Raw genomic sequence first — 20,484 nt, 5'->3', positions numbered from 1 at the left:
TGCTTCTTTTTTACACATATACACACATACACACACATACTCGAGAGTCTCATTGTCGAGGCTTGGGCCTGTTTTATCGGCGTTTGTTTTACTTCCGACATCGGAACCAGAAACGGAAATTTCTCATTTCAGTACATTTCCGCCTCGCGCGCACACACACACACAGACCGACGAGAGTGGTTGGTGGAGACAAAGGGGGGAGTAGTGCGAGAAACATATGCAGATCGTATTCATAATGTGGTGGATAGGGTACGAGTACGTCGGGTTCGCCTTCAAATGAAAAATAAACAAGGGAATCGTATCCAAAGGGAGGGCCAGAAACATTCATTGTAACAAATATGCCAGTATTAGAAACGATAAAAGGATACAAGCCAGGAGCTAGGAGAAGAGAGAAAGCAGAACGGAGAGGGGGCAACGAGAAAAAGCACAGAAAATCGCCAGCAAAATGTTTTAAAAACTGCCAAAGGCGTAATTTTTCCTTTCATGTCTTTTGTCTTTGGCTGAGGAATTTTCCCAGAACTTTGACTTGATATTGCGAATGATGGAGGAGGGTCTCGGGGCCAAAGTCGGAGTCGGAGTCGGAGTCGAAGAGTCGGGGCTAGTAGGTCGATGGCAGTTGACATCGGTTTGTTGTCTTGCATATTTCCCTCTTGTTTATTGTAATTTCCCCTTTGTTGTTCATTTACGAGTATGTCATTGTGTTACTGTGATTTGTGGACACGAATAGGTGGATAAGAGTATTTCAAACTCCATGGGAACACTGACCAACATCGAGTATATAACTATGGCATTTGAAATGGATTTAATCAATATTAACATTGGTATCTAACATCTACACATTTTTGGGTCAACAAACCAACAATTCAAAGTACTCAAATTTATTCATCTAGTGCTCTATGAGGTATTTTATCACAATATCAGTTTCGGAATCTAGAAAAATCAGTCCCTCGCAACACATCGGCAGGTGAACACAAAATTAAAACAAAACCAAGTAAGAAATAATTTCTTCATTATTTTGTAGAATGAATTCAGATATAGATCTAAGCTCTGCGGAGTACCAAGAACCCTGCAACACATTCTCAACGGATTTCACAACCATTAAGGTTGCGCCTGTGACAGGTGTGATCGGTGTGCGTCCCCGAGTTTCAGTGGCCATTGACTCGCCGTTTTTACCTCGCATACCACAATCTCTAGCCCAAATCAAGGGTCGGAAAGGTGCACCTTCGCACCCATCCAGTGGCTACGCCTCTCCGTTTTTGCTTCGCATACCAAGAAAATTTGAACACATGAAGGGACGACCAGGTATAAGAATGACCCAAAGTCTTTATCAGAACGCAAGTGATGCTATGAACACAATTAAGCCCAAGGCATCGCCAAAGCCTCCCAAAAAAGTTGGCCATGAGCACGTGAGTAAAAGTCTGGAAAACCAGCGGTAAAAAAAGAATTTTGAAATTAAACCTACATAATGATTTCACTCAGATGTTTGAAGCTGAAGTGATAGACGAGGAAGTTCTTGGACCAGCCGTGGAAGCCCTTGGGTCGGCAGTTGGAGTCCTTGGAACAACTATGACATTCCTTGGAGCAGCTACTGGTTCGGAGGAGCAGCAGGTGGTAGAGCCACAAGCCGAGCCGGAGGCGGAGAATACGCCAGATAAAAAAGGCAGATACCTGTGTTCTATATCATAAACTAAACCAAATATATCTTAAAGAAGACACGGAACTGTTGCTGCTGTTGCTTATAATACCACATAGTGGGCTACAAAATCCTGACATTGACTTAAAGAACAAACGGAACTGTTGCTGCTGTTGGTCATAATACCACATAATCATAATGTACTACAAAATCCTGACATTAACTTTGGCGCTGCACTCATTAAATACAATATTATATATTTAATAGGCCCCGACTCTCAATATCAAAGATCTTAAGGGTCTCCAGAATTTGGCGTTAATTTGACACGTAGCTTGGTATTAGGGATTGGCCGATCCATTCATTCGCCCACCTGTACAACTCTTTTCATTCTGTTGCCAAGAACATCCACTTGAGTGAGTTTCTGGGCGAACCGAATTCAATTTGCATATTTCGAGAGAAGAACGGGCCGGCGAACAAAAAATGTGGCACAGAAGAGAAATGAATGCCTGGCGCTAATTACAAGAATTTATTGAAATCAAAAGTGTCGACTGGTGGAGTGTGAGGCAAGCAAAATAATGGGAGTGGGCGGTGGAAATGGTATTTTTCACTCCCCGGGTCGGAGAACTGGTCTTTTGGGCTCCAATTATTGACACTTGACCAAACGGCCAAGCGACCAAAATGGTAATTTCTATTAAAAACTTTGCGAACAATTTTTTTTGGAAAGAATTTGCTCTGATACTTTTTCTTCTGTTTTTGGGTCATTTTTGTTTGAAGCTAACGAAGTAATGAAAGTGCTGGGACGAACAGAAAAGTTTTCGATTTCAGTGCTTTTACAAATTGGCATTAATTAATTTTCAATGATTTTTTCCGCTTTTTTTTTTGGTCGCGTACTTGAGAGTTTTTTGGCAAATTGCATTTGGTTTTTAATGAAAAATATTTAGCAATTTGTAGGGCTGCGAAGAACAATGAAGAGGACTCGGAGCTGGCATTATACTCCTAATCCCACAAAAACCAGCTTTACGGCACGGAAAACTCAATTAAACGCTTAAAACAGTAAAATATACCATATGTATGTATGTACACCTGTAAATACGAGTACTGGTAATATTCTTAAACCGGATGAATACTTTTTCAATTAAAACCATCCCCGAGGTAGAGCCACATGGAGAAAAATATGTTTTGTGTATTTTTCCCCCTTTTTTGGTTTTTCCGAGCTGCAAAATATAATCTTTCATTTCGGCGGAACCCTTTCCCTTTAACTGTGCGAGTCATATAAATAATTCCTTTTCATTATATTTTTATACAAAATTTCGCGCGTGTTCATTTTTTTATCTTCTTGCGGTTGGCCTTGTGCCTAATATGAATTTTATGCAAAAAGCGCTTTGGTTAGGTGTGGATGGGGATGTTCATGGGCTCTAGAGAGGTAGGAAGAAGCCTGGCTTTGGCCGTAGTGCGTACCAGGTTGTGTTACCCTTTTTTACCTCGGCGTGTGGCATTAAAAAATTTAATGTTGTTATTATGGCACGCGAAACTGTTGAAAGATATTCGAGGGAGAATGTTAGAGAAATAAAAAAATTAAATTGTTCCCTCATTTATGAGGCTAGCAAGGTTTTTTCCCCTCATTTATACCGTTAATAAGTTGGGTAAAAATTTGGAAAAGTTATTAAAAAGAAAAAAAGTCCATCCTCGGACGGTGAAAGCTTCCATTGTGTCTGGTTAAGTGCCTTTTGCTGGAGTCCCCATCGCTTCGTTGAGGTCTGGATATTCCGCTTAGAGTCTCAGATGTAGTCCGAATCGACTTAGACAGTATGCAGTTAAATATTGTATCGATATTGGTAACGTGTCGGGGTCACAACCTATTTCTCTTATATTTTATATCAGAGGTACTATGAGTTTCTTCCGATCATTGAATTAATGCTCTTTAAAATCGATAATCCCCAAGTTGTTCCCAAAGTTGCGGCAATTCTTTACCATCATGCCCAACATTAGGAAATTTACAAACTGCTAGAAAACTTTTTTGTTGTTTTATTGCGACCAACGTCAGTTGGGCAAATATAAAAAACTTTTCAATACAGATATACATAGATACATATATACATATATATGAAAAAAGTGTCCAGCAAAGTCGTGTGGAGAAAAGTTTCCCCCGCAGAAAGGGGAGAAGGCTATAAACTTGAGTTTTCCGAGTGGTTTTTTGTTTTTCTCAACACGCTTCGCAGTTCGATGTGGTCAAGTTTTGCTCACTAAGCGAAACTAATGTCGAAGTGGCGAAGCGCGAAAAGAGTTGCTCCGCTCTGTCCTGCTCCGCTCCAGGGCCCTACGAGAGAAAATGTTGGAAAACTAAGAAAAATGAGACGATAATGGCTGCGATATTACTCCAAAAGCAGAGTGCTCTCGGCTACTCATAAAGAAGTTGGTTTTATTACACAAAACTTCGACCCAGGACCAGCGAAACCGAATTCGCTAATCATCGGAACTGACTTTGCTAATAGTATCCGTAGATAAAGGTGAAACAGATACCTACACACGTATCTACATCCCGACCAAGGACATAAATCATTTTGTGTAAAAATAGAATTCTATTTGAATGAATACAGCAAACAAACCGATAAGTAGAATTCATCAGGGCCAGGCCGTCGCAAACAATGCACAATAATAAATAATACTAGAACTTGCTTTTGTATTTGATTTCAAAAGGGCCCCGCCCCCCGATCAATGGAAGTGTGGCTCCAAGACCTCTTCATTCCTGCTCGCCTTTGTTCGGGCCACTTCTGGCCACATTGACAATTTGGCGGAAAATTCGAGCACGTGGAGCAGCTGAATTTTATTGATGATTTTGACAATTGTCGGCAATGTCAAAAGTCTGAAAGAAATGACGAAATGGCTTTTGGTACTTTGACTTTGCGTGGGTGTCAAAGAATTCTGTCCTTTGGTGTATACTTACGAGAGTACCCATATTTTCACTTGGTTGTCGAAGGTATTCCATTTTGCTTTGATCCCTTTTCCAGCTATACTTAAATTATGAAGCGCCTTCCCTCCGAAAGTCTCAAATTCCTTACCATAACCCCATCCTTGGGCCATGTGTGACACGGTGAGGGCCAGCAAACAGGAGGGCCAACGAATAAGAGTACGAGTACGAGTAGAGATGCGAAGCAAAAACGAATGCCACATATTTGCGGAACATAAATTTCCAACGCCAAAAGTCAAAAACATACCATTTTTACCATATTTTCTCTTTCTCTCGACACTCCCAAGACGATGCACGGCAAGCCTAAATGTTTTTCATAAAGCCTCTAAGAGCTGAGGTTGTGGGCCAGCTTTATGTATATCCAACATGCTAATACCAAGCCACTAAAACACACATTTTGCTTTCCGGCAAAAGAAAAGAATCGCCAGCTAAATTGAAAAGGACGCAGTCAGGGTTCCGCGCAAGTTTTTTAAATAAATCTGGAACAGCTGGCACAGCGGCATGGAGGCAAAGGCACAGAAATATCCAAGAAAATGGAGAGTAAAGGTAGCTTGCAAGATTGCAAAGGTACAAAACTTCTCGGCTGACAGCTTTGCAAACAAAAAAAGTGTTCAAACAAACTGCAAAAAGAAAACGCATTAGAAAATGTTTAATTGTTCAACTATGTTGAAATGCCAATTAATTCAATTAGTTTTAGAGCCAAATATGAACATTTTAATCTTGAGTTGACTGTGAATATTTTCTATGAAAATATCCTTGAGGGTTTCGTCCTGTTTTCGATCAATGCCACTTTCTATGAGGGAATCTTCACCTCCTAAGTAAACGTACTTTAGAGCGGCATTAGTTTCGTCTTTACACCTTTCGTTAGGGCTTACCTAAAGAAAATGTTTCCTATAGAATAGAAAAGGACAGAAAAGTCCTTCCATTCACTCAAACTCTCAAGGAAATCCCCTCAATTATGGTAGCACATTACAAGCTAATAATATAAACTAAAGGATAAACCTTGGCAATGTGACGAGAAAATATACATATATATGACAGGCAGGCCCAAATGCCATCAAAATTGCTGCCAGAGTGACTCAATTGAAAGTCCTGAGGGCTCACACAGCTTTAAGCCGACAAAGAGAAAAGCTCACACGCGCATATCAGTTTTGAGAGGATGTACCCGATTCTAAGGACTTTCTTGGGTGCTGTATAGAAATATAAATAACAAAAAAAAGAAGACGCTCAACTGAATTTAAGCGCTTTTCAAATACGCCTTCAAGCACCACGCAGCCTGTGCCCCAAGTCTCCACTTAACGCATTTATGTAGAGAACGTGATATAATAAAGAGAAACAGGCGAAAAAGAGAGAAATTCTGTCAAAAAAAAGCAAAAGGAAAACCCATCTAAATCCCTCACAGCAGACTTAGTTATTCCACTGCCTTCTGACTATCAATATCAGCGATTCTGGGTAACCCTTTGCACCAATATTACTCATACACTGGACCACGCCCCACGCCCCACGCCCCACGCCCAATTCTCAGTGTTCCCCAATCCGCCCGCGCTTCTGTCCCAGCCAAATCAAGTCAAACGCGACGCACAAAAATATGCTATAGAAATTTTTTCGCACCCTTAGCGAATGCCTCGCCTCGCAAATTGAATTGAAATTCGATGGCACTTTAGCGTTGGATGGGGTGGAGATGGGGAAGCGGATGGGAGAATGGGGACGGTGACGGGGACGGAGATGTGTACGGAGGCGGAGAGGGTCTCGTCAGGTCTTTTGGGGCATGTCTTGTGCTTGTCTATATTAAGGTCTCTCAAGCTCAGCATCATCCTCATCAGCATCATCATCATCATCATCTTCGCCAACATCATCCGAAGGGGCGCATTAGGCGCAAATTTTCGAGTGCCTTTTCAAGGATAAACGTAAATTTTATTAGTTTTTTTATGCCCCTCCGTTTCCGCCATTGCATTAGCGAAAATTAGTCAGGCCAGCAACAACTCAAAGGTTATTTGAGAAATCCATGTTTTATATCCCCCAGCTCCAGTATATGCCTCTTGTAGTTTAAAGTTTAAAATTGATTGCTGAAATATTAGAGAAGAACAAGGTAATCGAATACGTACGTTTATATTGTGCATGCTCGTGTGAGGTTAGCCTCTTGACAGAGCCCATCTTTGGAATTTAATAAAACCCAAGCGAGTGGAAATTTGAATGAGCCTGGGCTTATCTTCGAAAGGCTCTGTCAATATTGAACAAGATAGCACTGTTCCTGTATCGTTGCCTCCTGCTGCTGTCGCCAACATCCGAGCCCACCCTCACTCATCCGCAATCAAATAACGCATCTCAAAATGAAATCCAATAAAATAGTAAACATATAAAATTTAATAAACTCCAAAATGTCAGGAAATTAAAAATGGAATCTGTGCAAATAAATTGCACAACATATCGAGCAATATGTGGGCGAAGGGAAGAGTGAATACAAACAGATTTTATGTATGGAAAGTCAAATACTCTTTGAGGGTGGACTAAGATACATGGTATTTTCCATGGATTTAATGTATTGGATTTTATTTCAGTGCTGAATTTATTTACCTTTAAAGGTAGGTTTTTAATAAGTTCTTAGAATTTAGCTACTACAATACTCGTGGAAAAGGGATTTTTTTATCATTCTATATTCTGTTCTTCGGAAACATTCAAAATTCTAGCTGCTCGAACAATTTGCCAGACAAGCAAAAGTGTTGACAGTTGAGCAAAAAATGGAGCCGCCTTCAAACGGAATCCAAATTAACGCAATGTAATTTGACATTTTCGCATGTCAAATTCAACAGAAACTTTGTCCTACCATCATTTAATGAATCGCAGGGGTACGTTTTAGTCGTTTTTTATGCCATGTTCTTTTTAATGAATTTCCTTCGAGACAAGCATTGGAAATGTCGCCTGGTGCGTGATTAAAGAAAATTGATATTGAATTTCCAAATGTACGCTTGACATTTATTGGACAGTCGAAGGGGACTTGAAGATAGAAAGGTTGAGCAACTGCTATCCTCGGAGATTTGTATTTCTCAAGAGAACTCCAGTGAGTTCCCTAGTAATATTTTTTATTGGTTAAATCTATAAAAGAGTTGACTCAATCCCAAAGCAAACACCTTGAAACAACCTTCCCGTTGGGAAGCCCCAAATCAACACTTTACACCCTATAGAAAATAAAACTAAGCTGACAATTGTACATATGGGGAGGAAACATACACTCGCACAGAATCATGGGGGACAAAAAATTTGTAGCATAGATTAAGGAGCTGTCCTCGCTTACATATCCGAGTCCACCAGCCAAGCGCTCGGCAAATACAGGAAAATTCCAACTAAAACTAAGCACACGCATCGAGAGCCAGATCCAGAGAGCGAGAGGGGGACAGGGGGACAGAGGGACAGAGCAAACATTACAATTACAGTTTTGCGGACAGTTTTCCTTTTGCAATTGTGAAATTTATTACGTTCACGCAGTGTGCACCAAGACGTTTGCCTTGCACTCCTTCAGCTGGAAAGGATTGGATTAGGTAGGGATGTGAATGTGAATGGGAGAGGAAGCCAACCGTGTGACAACTAAACATAGAGAACAAATTCACACCGCTGACAGGTGGCGCAAATTTTAAGCGAGAAAAGCAACAAACTTTACAGGGGATTTGTTAGGTTTATTTCACAATTTTGATTGCATTTTGGGTTTTTCTTAAAGTCCAGACTTTATGCTGATTGTTTGCTAGCTGCAATCCACCTCGCAGTAATCTGGTCTGAGATAGTAGCAGAAATTATGGTTGGCTTCTAAGCATTTGTTTCTAAGCATTAGTTCCTAACTCCCCACATATTATGTACACACTTCAAAGTTATGCACTTTAAGAGTCAAGTTACCTTTGCCATTCTCAATTGAGATTTATTGTGGTGAACCGCAAAAATTTTACGAGAGCATATGCGTCAAGCTGATGGGCAGCAGCAGCAGCCCCTTCAAATGGAGTTGTAAATGTGAAGCACTTAATTTACCTGAAGCGGGCAGAGGATGGGTTTGGATGGGAACAAAAAAGTTTTGTGGGGCAACTAGGGGAAAGTTTTGATAAGCCCGGCTAAAGGAAGAGCAAAAGTTGTGGGACGAGAAGTCCCTGAGATACAAGGGATGATGAAGGCTTTCTCTCAAAATTGTTTCGAGTTCATTTATTTTCTAAGCGAGCCGAAGAACTAAATGCAGATATATCGCTAGTGAGCATAACTTAAATCAGTCTTGATTGCAAGTAGCTAATGAAAAGTAATAATTAGCCCCGCATGAAACAGTTTAAATCCGCTAACTATGCAAAAAATTGAATCATCCAAACATTCCCATGAACTTTTTATCAGTTACCGAGGAAAGAACTGGCTGAAGCCGTACAATATAATCCACAATATCTTTCTGCTGAACGGTTAATTGAAGTAAGAGTTATTTGATTCAATAATACTAGTCGAATTGGATAATATCCGGTAGGATAAACAGCTCTAATTTAAGAACCACTTGCCATCGAAAAAGATTTCAGCTGGTTTTAGTTATCCGAAAAGCCTCCTATGGCCTAACCAGCCTTATTATAGTCAACCGCGCATTAATGAAATCTCCAGAGAGATACATACATACATATGTGTGTGTTTTGTGTATCTATGTGTCTCTCTGTTCGTAAATAAGTATGCGTGGCAAGCAAGCAGCTGAAATTTATATGCCACAAGATGCACACAGCGGGAAGGAGTGAGGATAATCCGAAGCGATAGCAACTGAAGTGTAGACGATGCCAATGACTTGTCCTCTCTATGCAGGCTCTGCCACCCCAGCCCCATGGCCCGACTGACGCTGATTGATTTGAATAAACGCGCGCATATTTATCAAATTAGCCACAAGCCACGGAGGGAGACATATAGCCTCTGCCGAGATGTGAATGTGGCTGTAGATGCGGATATGGATCTGGATGGGGTAACTACTCGTACATATAGACACATTCATGGCTCGCACAAAGTGTCATCAACTAATCAAGCAGCAGGCGAGGAGGAGCAGAGGAAGAAATGGACAGATGAAATGAAGATGAATCTTTTGTGGTCAGTGAAGGCATAAATTTCAACAAAGAAAGATACAGAGAGAGAGCGAGTGGGAGAGGAAGAAACTTAAGCGGTGAAAAGTACAAACATCATAATAAATAGGCGCATCAAATTGATAAAATGTTGAGCATTTCTGCCTGATTTTGATTTAAATGCCCTGCCATAAATCAATAAATAAATGAATAAATATTACATCCTTTGTTCGCAGTCCTCACCCTCACCCCGTAATAAATAATACTCGTATTGTCTGAGCGAGATTTCGCCACAATTTCGCGCTGTCCATTAGCGCATGGCATGAATAAACAGCCGGATCCGGAGCCGTAGCCAGAACCACATTGTCCGGCTGAGACCATTAACGTGCTTTGTTTAGTCGGGGAAATAATAATAATAAAATGGGTTAAGTCTTTCTCTTCCCTTCCGACAGAAATTTTAATATTTGCTTAGCGCCTTTTTAATGCATTTCCTAAGATTTCACTCTGTAAGCAGCTGCCAGGCGGAGGTTTAATAAAAACTTCGCTAAAATATAACATTGAGAGACGCAGCACTGGACAAGGGTTAAGCTGGAACAGAGAGAGAAAGAGAAAGAGAGAGGTAACGAGCGAGCCAGAAAGCGAGAGAAGCTAAAAGCGGGTCCATAATTTTGAATAATTTTGTTATTTATTTCTTTATTTTTCGGCCAAGGAGCAGCACCCACAAAAGGAAGCCCAACAATAAAACCAAGCCCTGGAAGAGGGCCGGGCGTCTGGTTGATGGGGCTCTGCCGTATATTTTCATTAAAACCCATATTATTTAACGGTCTTTTGGGGGCGAAAAACTGTTAAAGTATTTTCCGTCTAATTAAACGGGTGAGCCCATATACATACATATACAAGAAAAAGTTGTGTTTGATGGGAAAGTTTTCCACCAACTGCATAAAACACAAATCAAATGTACCCAAAAACGTCCCCCGTCCTTTCCATTTTTGCCATAAGCAAAGACTAAGCGCTTGTCAGGGGACGTGCGAAACAATAAAACAGAGAATTACATTAAATAATTCAATTTAGTTGAACAGAAACTAAGAAAGCGAAACAAAACCAAAAAAACAAAAAACAAAAAAAGGAAAACATAATGTAAAATAATGCTAACGAAACGATAAACGAGGTCACTGCACGGTGGCGTATATGTAATTTCAGCCCACACGACCAAGGGGAGGCAATAATAAAACTACAACCGAAATAAAGGGAAATACCAAAAATGCCTTTTTATTGAAATTTATTGGAAAAGTTTCGACTCCCCATCCACATCTGCCCCACACTCTCACATATTTCAATTAGTTTCAATTTGGCTAAAAACCGAACAAAAAACTATTTCCAAAATATACGTATAAGAACAACAATTTCAGTCATACAATAGATTTTTGATTGCGGCAAATAATAGCATGGGTGGAATGGATGGATTATTGTTTAGGCTCTTAACAAAATACAATAATAATAATCGAATATTACGAATACGCACCATGTGCCCACTAAAAGGCAACCAACCCTTTCGATTATATAGCCATAGCCAAAGATATATTTACAGGCACACGTACGTGCGTGTGTATCTATGGAAACATCCGTTGAGCGTTCAACGTTGGCCAGCTGCATTGGCCATCGAAACGGAAATGAGAACTCAACGCAGCGGAAATTTAATAACGACCAACAATTTAGCCATCTAGGGAGAAGGGCGACCAAGAGCGGCTGGCAGCAGCAGGAGCAGCAGGCGATCGTCCACAGTGTGGCCAGGAGGAGAAGGACATATTTATGCGGCCATTTTGAGTGACCGCACAACTGTGCGGCAGTCAACCCATAACCATTGCCAACAATCGCTCGACCACCGCACCACCGCGCCACCAGCCCAACCAGCTGCGACCACGCCCTCCAATTGTTGTTCATTGACAAATGACCATTTCATATGTGAAATGGCAATTCAATTGATTTCTCTGCGCCAAACCGTTTGCAATTGAAATGAAAATAGTTCAAATATGTTTCAGCCATTGCGGCCGCCCCCCATCGTTGTAATGAGAAGTATTTCATAAGGCCCCAGTCCTTGCTCCAGTCCCGGTCATAGTCCCACATACAGCCACATAAATTGATCTGGGTGTACGAGTACGAGTATGGGCGAGAAAAACTGACAACAAATTGTCAATAACAATGTGTGGGTGGGGCGGCGGGCAGGCCACGGCGGAGAAATGTTGAAAGCCAAAACGGCAAATGGCATAGGAATTTATTGCCTAGAACAGTTCAAGTATGTCAACGGGCATAATAATAAATTTTATAGTTTAATTTGACATGGCGCACAATTCTGCTGAGGAGCCAAAGATAATGTCGTCAATGATATTGGATTGTCATAAATTTCCACAACTTTCATGTCTACAAAAGAAATAAAGAAAACCCTACAGAAAGCGATACCGTGGCCAATACGGAACGAGAGTGGCCCAGAAATGAGATGTAACTGAATTCGAAGAAATAATATCAACAGGTAAGCGACTTCTGCGAAACCCTAAAAATATTTGTCAAACTAATGAAGGATATCTGATGAAGAAGCATGCCTTCGCTGAGTAGCTGAGATGACAAACATAGCATACAGTAAAAACGAGGGGGAACGTTGTGAGTTGCTGCGGACACCGCAACTCTACAGTTATACCCGATACTAAGTCAGTATGGCTTTCCTCCGGCAGACGCCGCTAATATTAAACGACACGACAAAGAGTGCGTGCGAGAGAGACAGAAAATCAGTCTGAGCGTGACGTCGGGCGCTGCGTAGCCAATGCAAATTGATTTGTTCCTTTTGGCTACAAAAATGATCTGATCTGATCCAGATTCAGCAATCTGATAGATATGGTCGTTATCTATGATTCTGCGTTTTTAGTTTTCTCGAATCTGCAATATTGTGGATGCAACAGATTTTCGTCCTTTGTGGGGGCGGAAGGGGGTGGGGCGAAATTTTGAGTTAAAGGTTTTATAGTGAGATCTAACAGAAGTGCGGATACCAAATTTGGTTACTCTAGCTTTAATAGTCTCTGAGATTTGTGAATATCCCCAGATTTGCATCCTTTGCGGGGGCGGAAGGGGGTGTGGCGAAATTTTGAAACAAACTCGTCTCGGTCCGATATATTAGGAGTGTGGATACCAAATTTGGTTGCTCTAGCTTTTATAGTCTCTGAGATCTAGGCGCTAATGTTTTACTCTAAGCAAAGCCGCCTATGCTACCTGTGTGTTAGAGCGAGACAGGGTGAGAAAAAATGAAATTGTTTTCTTGATGCTGGCTATAATAGTAATACGATCCAATTCAGATTCTGCAGTCTAAAAGATATGGTCATTCTCTACGATTCTGCGTTTTTTGTTTTCTCGTACAGACGGACGGACAGACGGACAGACAGACATGGCTCAATCGACTCGGCTATTGATGCTGATCAAGAATATATATACTTTATGGGGTCGGAAACGATTCCTTCTGGACGTTACACACATCCACTTTTACCACAAATCTAATATACCCCAATACTCATTTTGAGTATCGGGTATAAAAATGTACTCGTTTATTATCTAAATCGCAACAGAGGAAAAACAATTTTGTGTGAAATTAATTTCCCTAATCAGCAGCTGCACAAGTCACCCAGTCACCCAGAGATGTACTCCTGTCAAGAGCCTGTCAACCTTGCTCCTACCACTCCTTCGTGTGCTACCAATCAAGTTTATTAAATGCCTCCTGCCAGGATTCAATTATCTTCCTGACATTCTTTTTGAAGCCAGTTGTGTTTTATAATTCATCCAGCACACATCCAGCTGATACGTATACGAGTACGTGGATGGCTAAAACGCAGAGATGACTTCGCCAGCTGTGTTTGTCAGATAACAAAGGAGCCCAGGACTCTGACACACAATACACACTCACCCTTTCCGAGTGGCCCCACAGTCCCCATTGTGCATTTCTTTGGCAAAGATTTGAGTGCTGATATATGTATGTATTTCCCAGCGGATTCTCGGAAAATTAAGTTATGCAGATGAGACCCATTATAAAAGTGTTGGCACAAGTTGTTAATAAAAATGTGAAAATGTGAAAAAGAGAACAGAAATTTGATTTAATTTGCGTCGAGTAATTACAATTGACACCAAGACAAACTCTCAACTTGTGCTCTCAACTGAGCTTCACAGAGCTGCACAGAGCAGAGCTGACGAGAGCCGTAAATTGCGTCTGCCCAAAGCTTAAGCCAAAAAGTAAATGTTCCTTTATTTACTTTCATTTAAACGAATTCAGAGTCGTCAGGAGAGTTCTTCCTTTTCACACTAGACCACAAAATAAAGAAAATTTGCATAACAAAAGGCAGTTCCAGCTGCTGCACCATGCAAATATTGCTAAGGCGATTCTTAATTTTCAATTAAAATCCAATTTATCAAATGACAAAGCGTCCAAAAAAGGTTCTTTGTTCTTCACCCTTTTTGCTGTTAATGAATTATAACTTGAGCGAGAACGAGACGAATCTGATTGAGTTCAACTTGGGGAATATGTATATGTACTCGTATTCGGGGTAATTCAGCAGCCTTCAGAAACCCTGACACCAAATCGTTGAAGGCAAGTATTCGTTTATTAAATACTTATATTATATTAACTAATAGACATTAACAACTAAAGTGTATTCAACGAAAGCAATTCCAAAGAAAGCGGAGTTCCTGTTAAGTATCCTCAGGTCTTAAATTGTTTCGTCGTTCTCCAGAACGCATGGGTGTCTACAAAGCACAATACCTCTTTTCTGTTCTCGTAGAGTCCCTGGCTGTCTAATCTTCTGGCCAACAACTTAAGCGCTGGATATCCAGCAATATGCAAGCTCAACAGAAAATCGGATATCACCGCATATATTTCTTCTTCTAGGTCATTGAGAGAATCGCAAGTTTTCTGACAGGATAAACGAAAATCGTGCAAACGGTTCGGCAAAATGGAGCCGACATAACTGTCATCACTTGCATAATCCATATAAATGTGGAACAGCCTGTAGAACTTCTGTTGGCGTCCTTCTAAGTCGAGGATGAGACTGAACACTTTCTCCAAGTAAACGCTGGACCTTTTTACAGTTTTCGTTTGAAAAGAGCCGAACTTGACCGCGTCCAGATAGATAACATTGGCCTCGAGCATTTCGTCTATGCTCCTGACCTTCTGAAGAGCCAGCTTGAGCTCGGCAAAAGCCTCGTCTAACACTTCGTGTAGAAGGAAGCTCTTCAAAACATCCATCAAGTCGAACAGAATGTCGATCAATTTATCGAAGTGGCACTGGACATGTTCCAAGCCATTATTGTCCAGGAGGATATGTTTTCGAAAGTGCCAGTTTTGCCTCATAATCCTTTCGCAGAGTACATAGTAAGCATGATGGAACTTCCATAGGCCGGGAAAGACCGACTCGTACTGCTTAACACTGTCCCCCAGTAATGCTTTCCAGTGGATAGGCAGCTTCCAATGCAGGACAAAGCGGGACCAACACTTCGAACCTTCTGAATTGGCTTCCCCTACATATAGATCAGAAACTCGAATAGATAACATGTTGCTCATCATAAAGTTCAATTGCTTGGTGTCGTAGAACCTTGCCTCCCCTTCCAGTACAGGTTCAAGTAATTCTATTAACTGCCTCACAAAGTGCATATCTCTTAGCAACAAGTATTTGTGTAGGTTTTGGAAAAGGTCCAGTGGAACTGGTGCATAATCGTAAAGACATCTCATAACCTTACCACACACATCCGAGTGCAGCTCCGAAACGAGCTGAAAAAGTGGCTCCTGGTCTCTGTTCTGATAGAACTGCTGAAAGACGTCAAGCAGTCTGTAGTGTAGCTCTGTCGTTGATAAGAAAGTTTCTATGTTTGAGAACAGATATATTCTGGAGAACATATGGTGTCTACCTATGCTGATCATCAGCATGGATAGCCGAGTATCGAAAAACATTGAGAAGGCTTCTGCCAGCTGAAAACGTTCCTGCCAAAATCGATCTGTGCTTAATGCTAAATTTTGAACAATAAAAAACTCGTCACAGCCCGATTCTGGGAGTTGACCATTCCGCAACCAGTGGTTGAGCTTGATAAGTAGGTGGTTGCTTACTATCATCAACCAATTTTGCACTTTAGCCTCTGCCATATCCACTGTTTGAGCCAACTGATTGTAAAGCGATACGACACAAGATTTGCTGTTCTGTACATTGACAATTAGGTTCAGAAGCACCTGAAACCTCTGCTGAAAGCCTCGAGTGCCCAAGAATAGACGAAGTAGACTTCCGCGACTATTCACCTGTTGATTATAGAATTCATGGAATGAGGACAGATCCCCACGAATACATTCCGCCAGGGCTTGGTCACTTTGTGTTAGGCCCTGTTGGGCCAGCTCTTGCACCTTTAGCTTCAAGGATCGATACAAGGATCCGACATGGCCCAGGGCCAAAAGCAAATAGGACTCGCTGATGCTGTGCTGGTGATGCGGCGACCGAATCGGCAGTCGCGAATTCAAGTCGGACAATCTAGGATGGGCCGACTCAGAGCCCAGCAAACCATCGAGTGCGTCCCGATAGCGATCTTCATCCGTCAGCTCTTGGCCACCACGGTTTCTCAGCTGCCAGGCATCTCTCTCTGCACTGGTAAGTATCTCTGTCAGCTGACACTTTGCCACTCTCGTCAACCAATCTGAGTAGGTGATGTCCTTGGGGAGGTCTTTCTTGATATTTCGCAGGTATATCTTTAGACGTGATAGAATTGAGGACATCTCTTCAGAAAGTACATTATCCTTATGTTCTGTTTCCTCATAGAACTGGTCCAACTGCTCAAATAAATTGGGAGCATTCAGATCCATTGAGGGATTTGACTTGAATAGTTTTAGAATATAACGTGGCGCCGCTATTATGTGGCGCTGATGTTGTAAATTCGAAGTGAATTCTGAAGATACTTTTTGTTCCATATTCACCGTATAAGGTCTGACGATTGTCGTGTTTTCCGCATAATCATGTAGTGCTTCGAAGTCCGTTTCAGATTTCTGTCTTGGTGGAACTGTAGGAACTTTTGTATTGTCATTGTGTACTGTCAATCTGGACAAGGAATTACGTTCTTTCGTCAGAATGTATATTTTACTCAATCCTGACGATATATCTTCGAGATCATCGCTCAAAGAAAACAAATCTTCAGTCGTGTCTTGGAGGCATTTCTGGATCTGATCTGTGTTGGTTCTTGGAACAACTTTACCCATTATTGTCATAGTTTGAATGAATTCCGATGCTAAAACTTTTGTTTGTTTCAGATGTTCCCACGCTAAGTCCTCGTTTTTCTCCTGAAATTCACGAAAAATCTCCTGCACTCCATTGGTTTTCTGATCAACTGGATCTATCGGAACAGACACTGCAACATTCACATGTGCACCCACAGATTCCTCTATTGGAGCATTCACATTAACACCAATAGGCAGAGAAATTCGTGTATCTATAAGAATATCCGAGGGCAAATCAACAGGCATTTCCTTTTGCAAATTCACAGGTACCTCAAACGAAGCTTCAACGGGATCATTCCCATTAAAATTCACAGCATAATCCAAAGCGTCATCCGTTCTACCAAAAACAGTATCTGCAACATCAGCATGTGAATCGAATTTTTCATTGCTGTGAACATTAACACTAGATTCCTGATCGGTCGCAGCATCAAGTCGTGCCGTAATCTTTTCAATGTTCATGTGTAAGCGATCTATGCACTTTAAGCGGAAACTTAAAGATTCCTCAAAACCCATATCTTTCTTTCGATCCTCACCGTATAGCTCGCAACATAGCTCGATGTATTTCATACGCTCTCGCTCGTCCGTATCTATGCCAACCAACTCCTTATAGAGACACATAAAGATATGCTGCTCAGCCTCGTGTAGAAACTTTCCTTCAGCATCTGATTGCTCCTGCAGATCCTCGTAACGCAAGCGGATATCATTGAGCAGCACTCCTTCCATTGAATCATTGGTTGAGGTGTTCCTCTTGGAACTCTTGGCTAAGACTTGAAATATCTGGTGTACATTAGGGCGATAGTTCCCAAGGGTAACGCCCAACTCATAGATTCCCATAAAAATATCGTATTCTTCGTTATCTGCAGATATCTTGCGTGATGATTGCTTCTTATCCATCTCGGGCTCAATGATATTTAGAACAATAATATTTATAAATCTTGAAAACGTCAGATACTAAAATGATACAATTTGAATGTAACTACTTTCTCAGTGCTATAATCTAAGAAATGGGATTTCAGTCTACTTTATCTATTCCTATGTTTCAGTGTTTCCCACTCCCATCGCACTATTCACAATAATTAACCCATAAATCTGTCACAAGATTGTCGACAAGTGGAAAAACTAAACCCTGCCATTCAGCAAAAATTGCGATGCCTTTGCACCTTTTGCATGCGGCAGCGTCAGTGGCGGTGGCAGCCGCCGCAACCTTTTGCAACTCCCTGCCAACTTTTCATTCATTATATGGCTCTCAACGCGCACGCGAATCTGGAATGGCTGAACGGGGCGGAGTGGGCGGAGAGGTGGGCTGCTGGAAATGTATGACGCTACTTTTAACCTCAGACCGTAAAAAGTTTTGCTGCAGCAAAGGGAAACTATGCAAAGATAAGTGAAAAAGATTATATATGCATTGTACTAAAATTTACCGCCAACATGAATGAGGGAGTCGAGAGGTCGGCTCGGGCTGAGTTTGAGAAAAAGAACAACCAAATTTTGTTACGGCAAAATGGCACAAAATTTACGTGCAGACAAGTCAAACGAAACGGAGCGGAACAGGAAGCGGAAACAGCCATTTAAAAAGAAGCCGCACAAGACAACCGCCAAAGAAGCAGAGAGAGGCAATTTTATCAAAAAGAACTCCGGTTTTGGCAGCAGGCCTTTCAGACCAGCCTGAATAGTCAACCAGAGAGGCAACAGGCTTTCGGGTCAAACGGAGAACATTTATTCTGCATTTCCGTGAGGGAAAAATTGGTAGCAGGAATCCGGCAGTCACCGACTGAATAAAGTGATTTTCTGGGGCGTTCTTGTGAAATGTGAAAACTGTGGCATAGCGATTATTAGTACGGATTCGGCATGCGGATTAACTTCATAACAAAGTCCTTAATTATTATTAAGTTGAACGTATTTTTTGGGCAGCAATCAAGATGAATGAATCATGGTTTTTTCCTTACTAAGATAAAGGTGAAGTATTATTCCCGATTTGACTTCCGGGCAATGCTAAAACATTCTGATTTGTTAGAACAGTCGGCAGCTAATTTAGTGAACAGGATCCAATACGGAACCAATAAGCTTCTTCCTGATGCAGACGTCCTGATGCTGACCGAAGATATCACAAAGCGATTTCTTCGCCCCAAAACATTGTCTCCTTTTTGTCCATCTCAATATTACCCCCTATCAGCCATCGGAAACTTCATCGAGCAGTGTACAAAAGACTTGCCCCGACTGTGAGCTATAACTACGGACCCACTCATGTTGTAGTTACCGATTCATGTGCATGTTGAGCAAACGACTTCACTGAACAATGCAAATAATTGTCAAACTTATCCCGACACAAAGGGAGTCGACCAAAGTCGACTGGCAAAGAAGAGGCAAAAAAGCTAAAGCCAAACCCTTGCAATGAAAGGAAGCATATGATTTTTATAGCACTGCCAGCAGGCATTGTTCAGAGCTGTTGGAAATCAGGGAAGAATGGGGGAAAAAACCAGGAGATATTGAGCGGGGAATGAGCAAAGAGCTATGGGGGGGCTGCTGATTGTCTCAGGGCTGCATAGCTCGACGACTGGGGCGTTGGAGGCAGGGAGAAAGGCATTCAAACGTGCTAAGCGGCGCTTTAATCGCGCACAAATACGAAAAGTGCAGGACAAATCGACAAGTGCCGCTAGGAGGAGCCGCCAGGAACGAGCGACCGAGGAAAAGAAAGGTGCACATTGTTGGCCCTCGCCCCCTGTCATTGGCTTTTCACATTTCAATGAACGCGACTTCTGCATGAGCTCGGAGTTGTAGTCACCTCCCATCTTCCCTCCCATCGAACAATGAAAGTCAATAAATTTGATTTGACATTTCCTTGAGGGACGCCCCCAGAATCAGTGCTTCCCCCACCAAAGTTTTTGCGCTGATTTTGCACATTTCCGCGTTTGTTTGTCGCCAAGTCTCAATTGTAATTTTATTATTATGCCTGACACAATGTCACACATTCTGTTTTTTAATGATCTGGGCGTTCTTTGAGCCATGTTCTTGTCAATTGAAATGGCAGAATGAGTGTGGACAGTAAAGTGCAATGCCTTGTCTAGGGATTTATATTAGGTGGAGGAACAGACTAAGAAGTGAGTTTATTTTTCATAAGATTCTTGCTGATAGATGCAGTACATTTCCACTAGCATAATACATTAAACTTTTGCCATAGATTTTACTAATCAAACCCAAATCCAGCCAATGCTAATAACTCATTTAACTTGGCTGCATTATGTGCAGACAGCCCCCGCCGTTCTTATCCAAAGACTCCCAGGGTACATTAGAGCCCTACAGCAGCCGCTGCTAATATCGAACTCCGAACCACATAAAATTAATCATTGATTCTTGGCCCCGGCCTCTGCCTCTGCCTCGGCCTCGGCCCGTGTGTGGCTGGCGTGTGCTCGAAATTTATGCATTGCAGCAAGTTTCCCGTAATTGAGACTGGAAACTGCAATTGCTGCATAACGTGGCCAGGAAATTAATTTACAGTCAGTACTAACTTTTGATTACCAAACATCTCCGGAGAATGCAGCGGTGGGCGCAG

The 20,484-nt window shown here is 41.7% G+C and overlaps 2 protein-coding genes across 2 annotated transcripts; one reads left to right on the top strand and one right to left on the bottom strand.

The window, feature by feature from the left end:
* Window positions 1-938: 938 nt before the first annotated feature.
* Window positions 939-1,862, top strand: LOC6603516. Its single transcript, XM_002028462.2, has 3 exons — window positions 939-964; window positions 1,022-1,406; window positions 1,480-1,862. Exons 2-3 carry the CDS (start codon window positions 1,023-1,025, stop codon window positions 1,684-1,686), a joined length of 591 nt encoding a protein of 196 aa, XP_002028498.1. The 5' UTR covers window positions 939-964; window position 1,022; the 3' UTR covers window positions 1,687-1,862.
* Window positions 1,863-14,345: 12,483 nt separating this feature from the next.
* On the bottom strand, window positions 14,346-17,828 carry LOC6603515. The gene has a single exon (XM_002028461.2). It carries the CDS (start codon window positions 17,826-17,828, stop codon window positions 14,388-14,390), a length of 3,441 nt encoding a protein of 1,146 aa, XP_002028497.2. The 3' UTR covers window positions 14,346-14,387.
* Window positions 17,829-20,484: the final 2,656 nt, after the last annotated feature.

The sequence above is a fragment of the Drosophila persimilis genome, unplaced genomic scaffold (genome assembly GCF_003286085.1).
Source record: "Drosophila persimilis strain 14011-0111.01,24,50 unplaced genomic scaffold, DperRS2 tig00000124-arrow-pilon, whole genome shotgun sequence".
In the NCBI taxonomy this organism is placed as follows: Eukaryota; Metazoa; Arthropoda; class Insecta; order Diptera; family Drosophilidae; genus Drosophila; species Drosophila persimilis.
The sequence above is the reverse complement of the archived record's forward strand: the minus strand, read 5'-3'. Positions and strand labels throughout refer to the sequence as shown.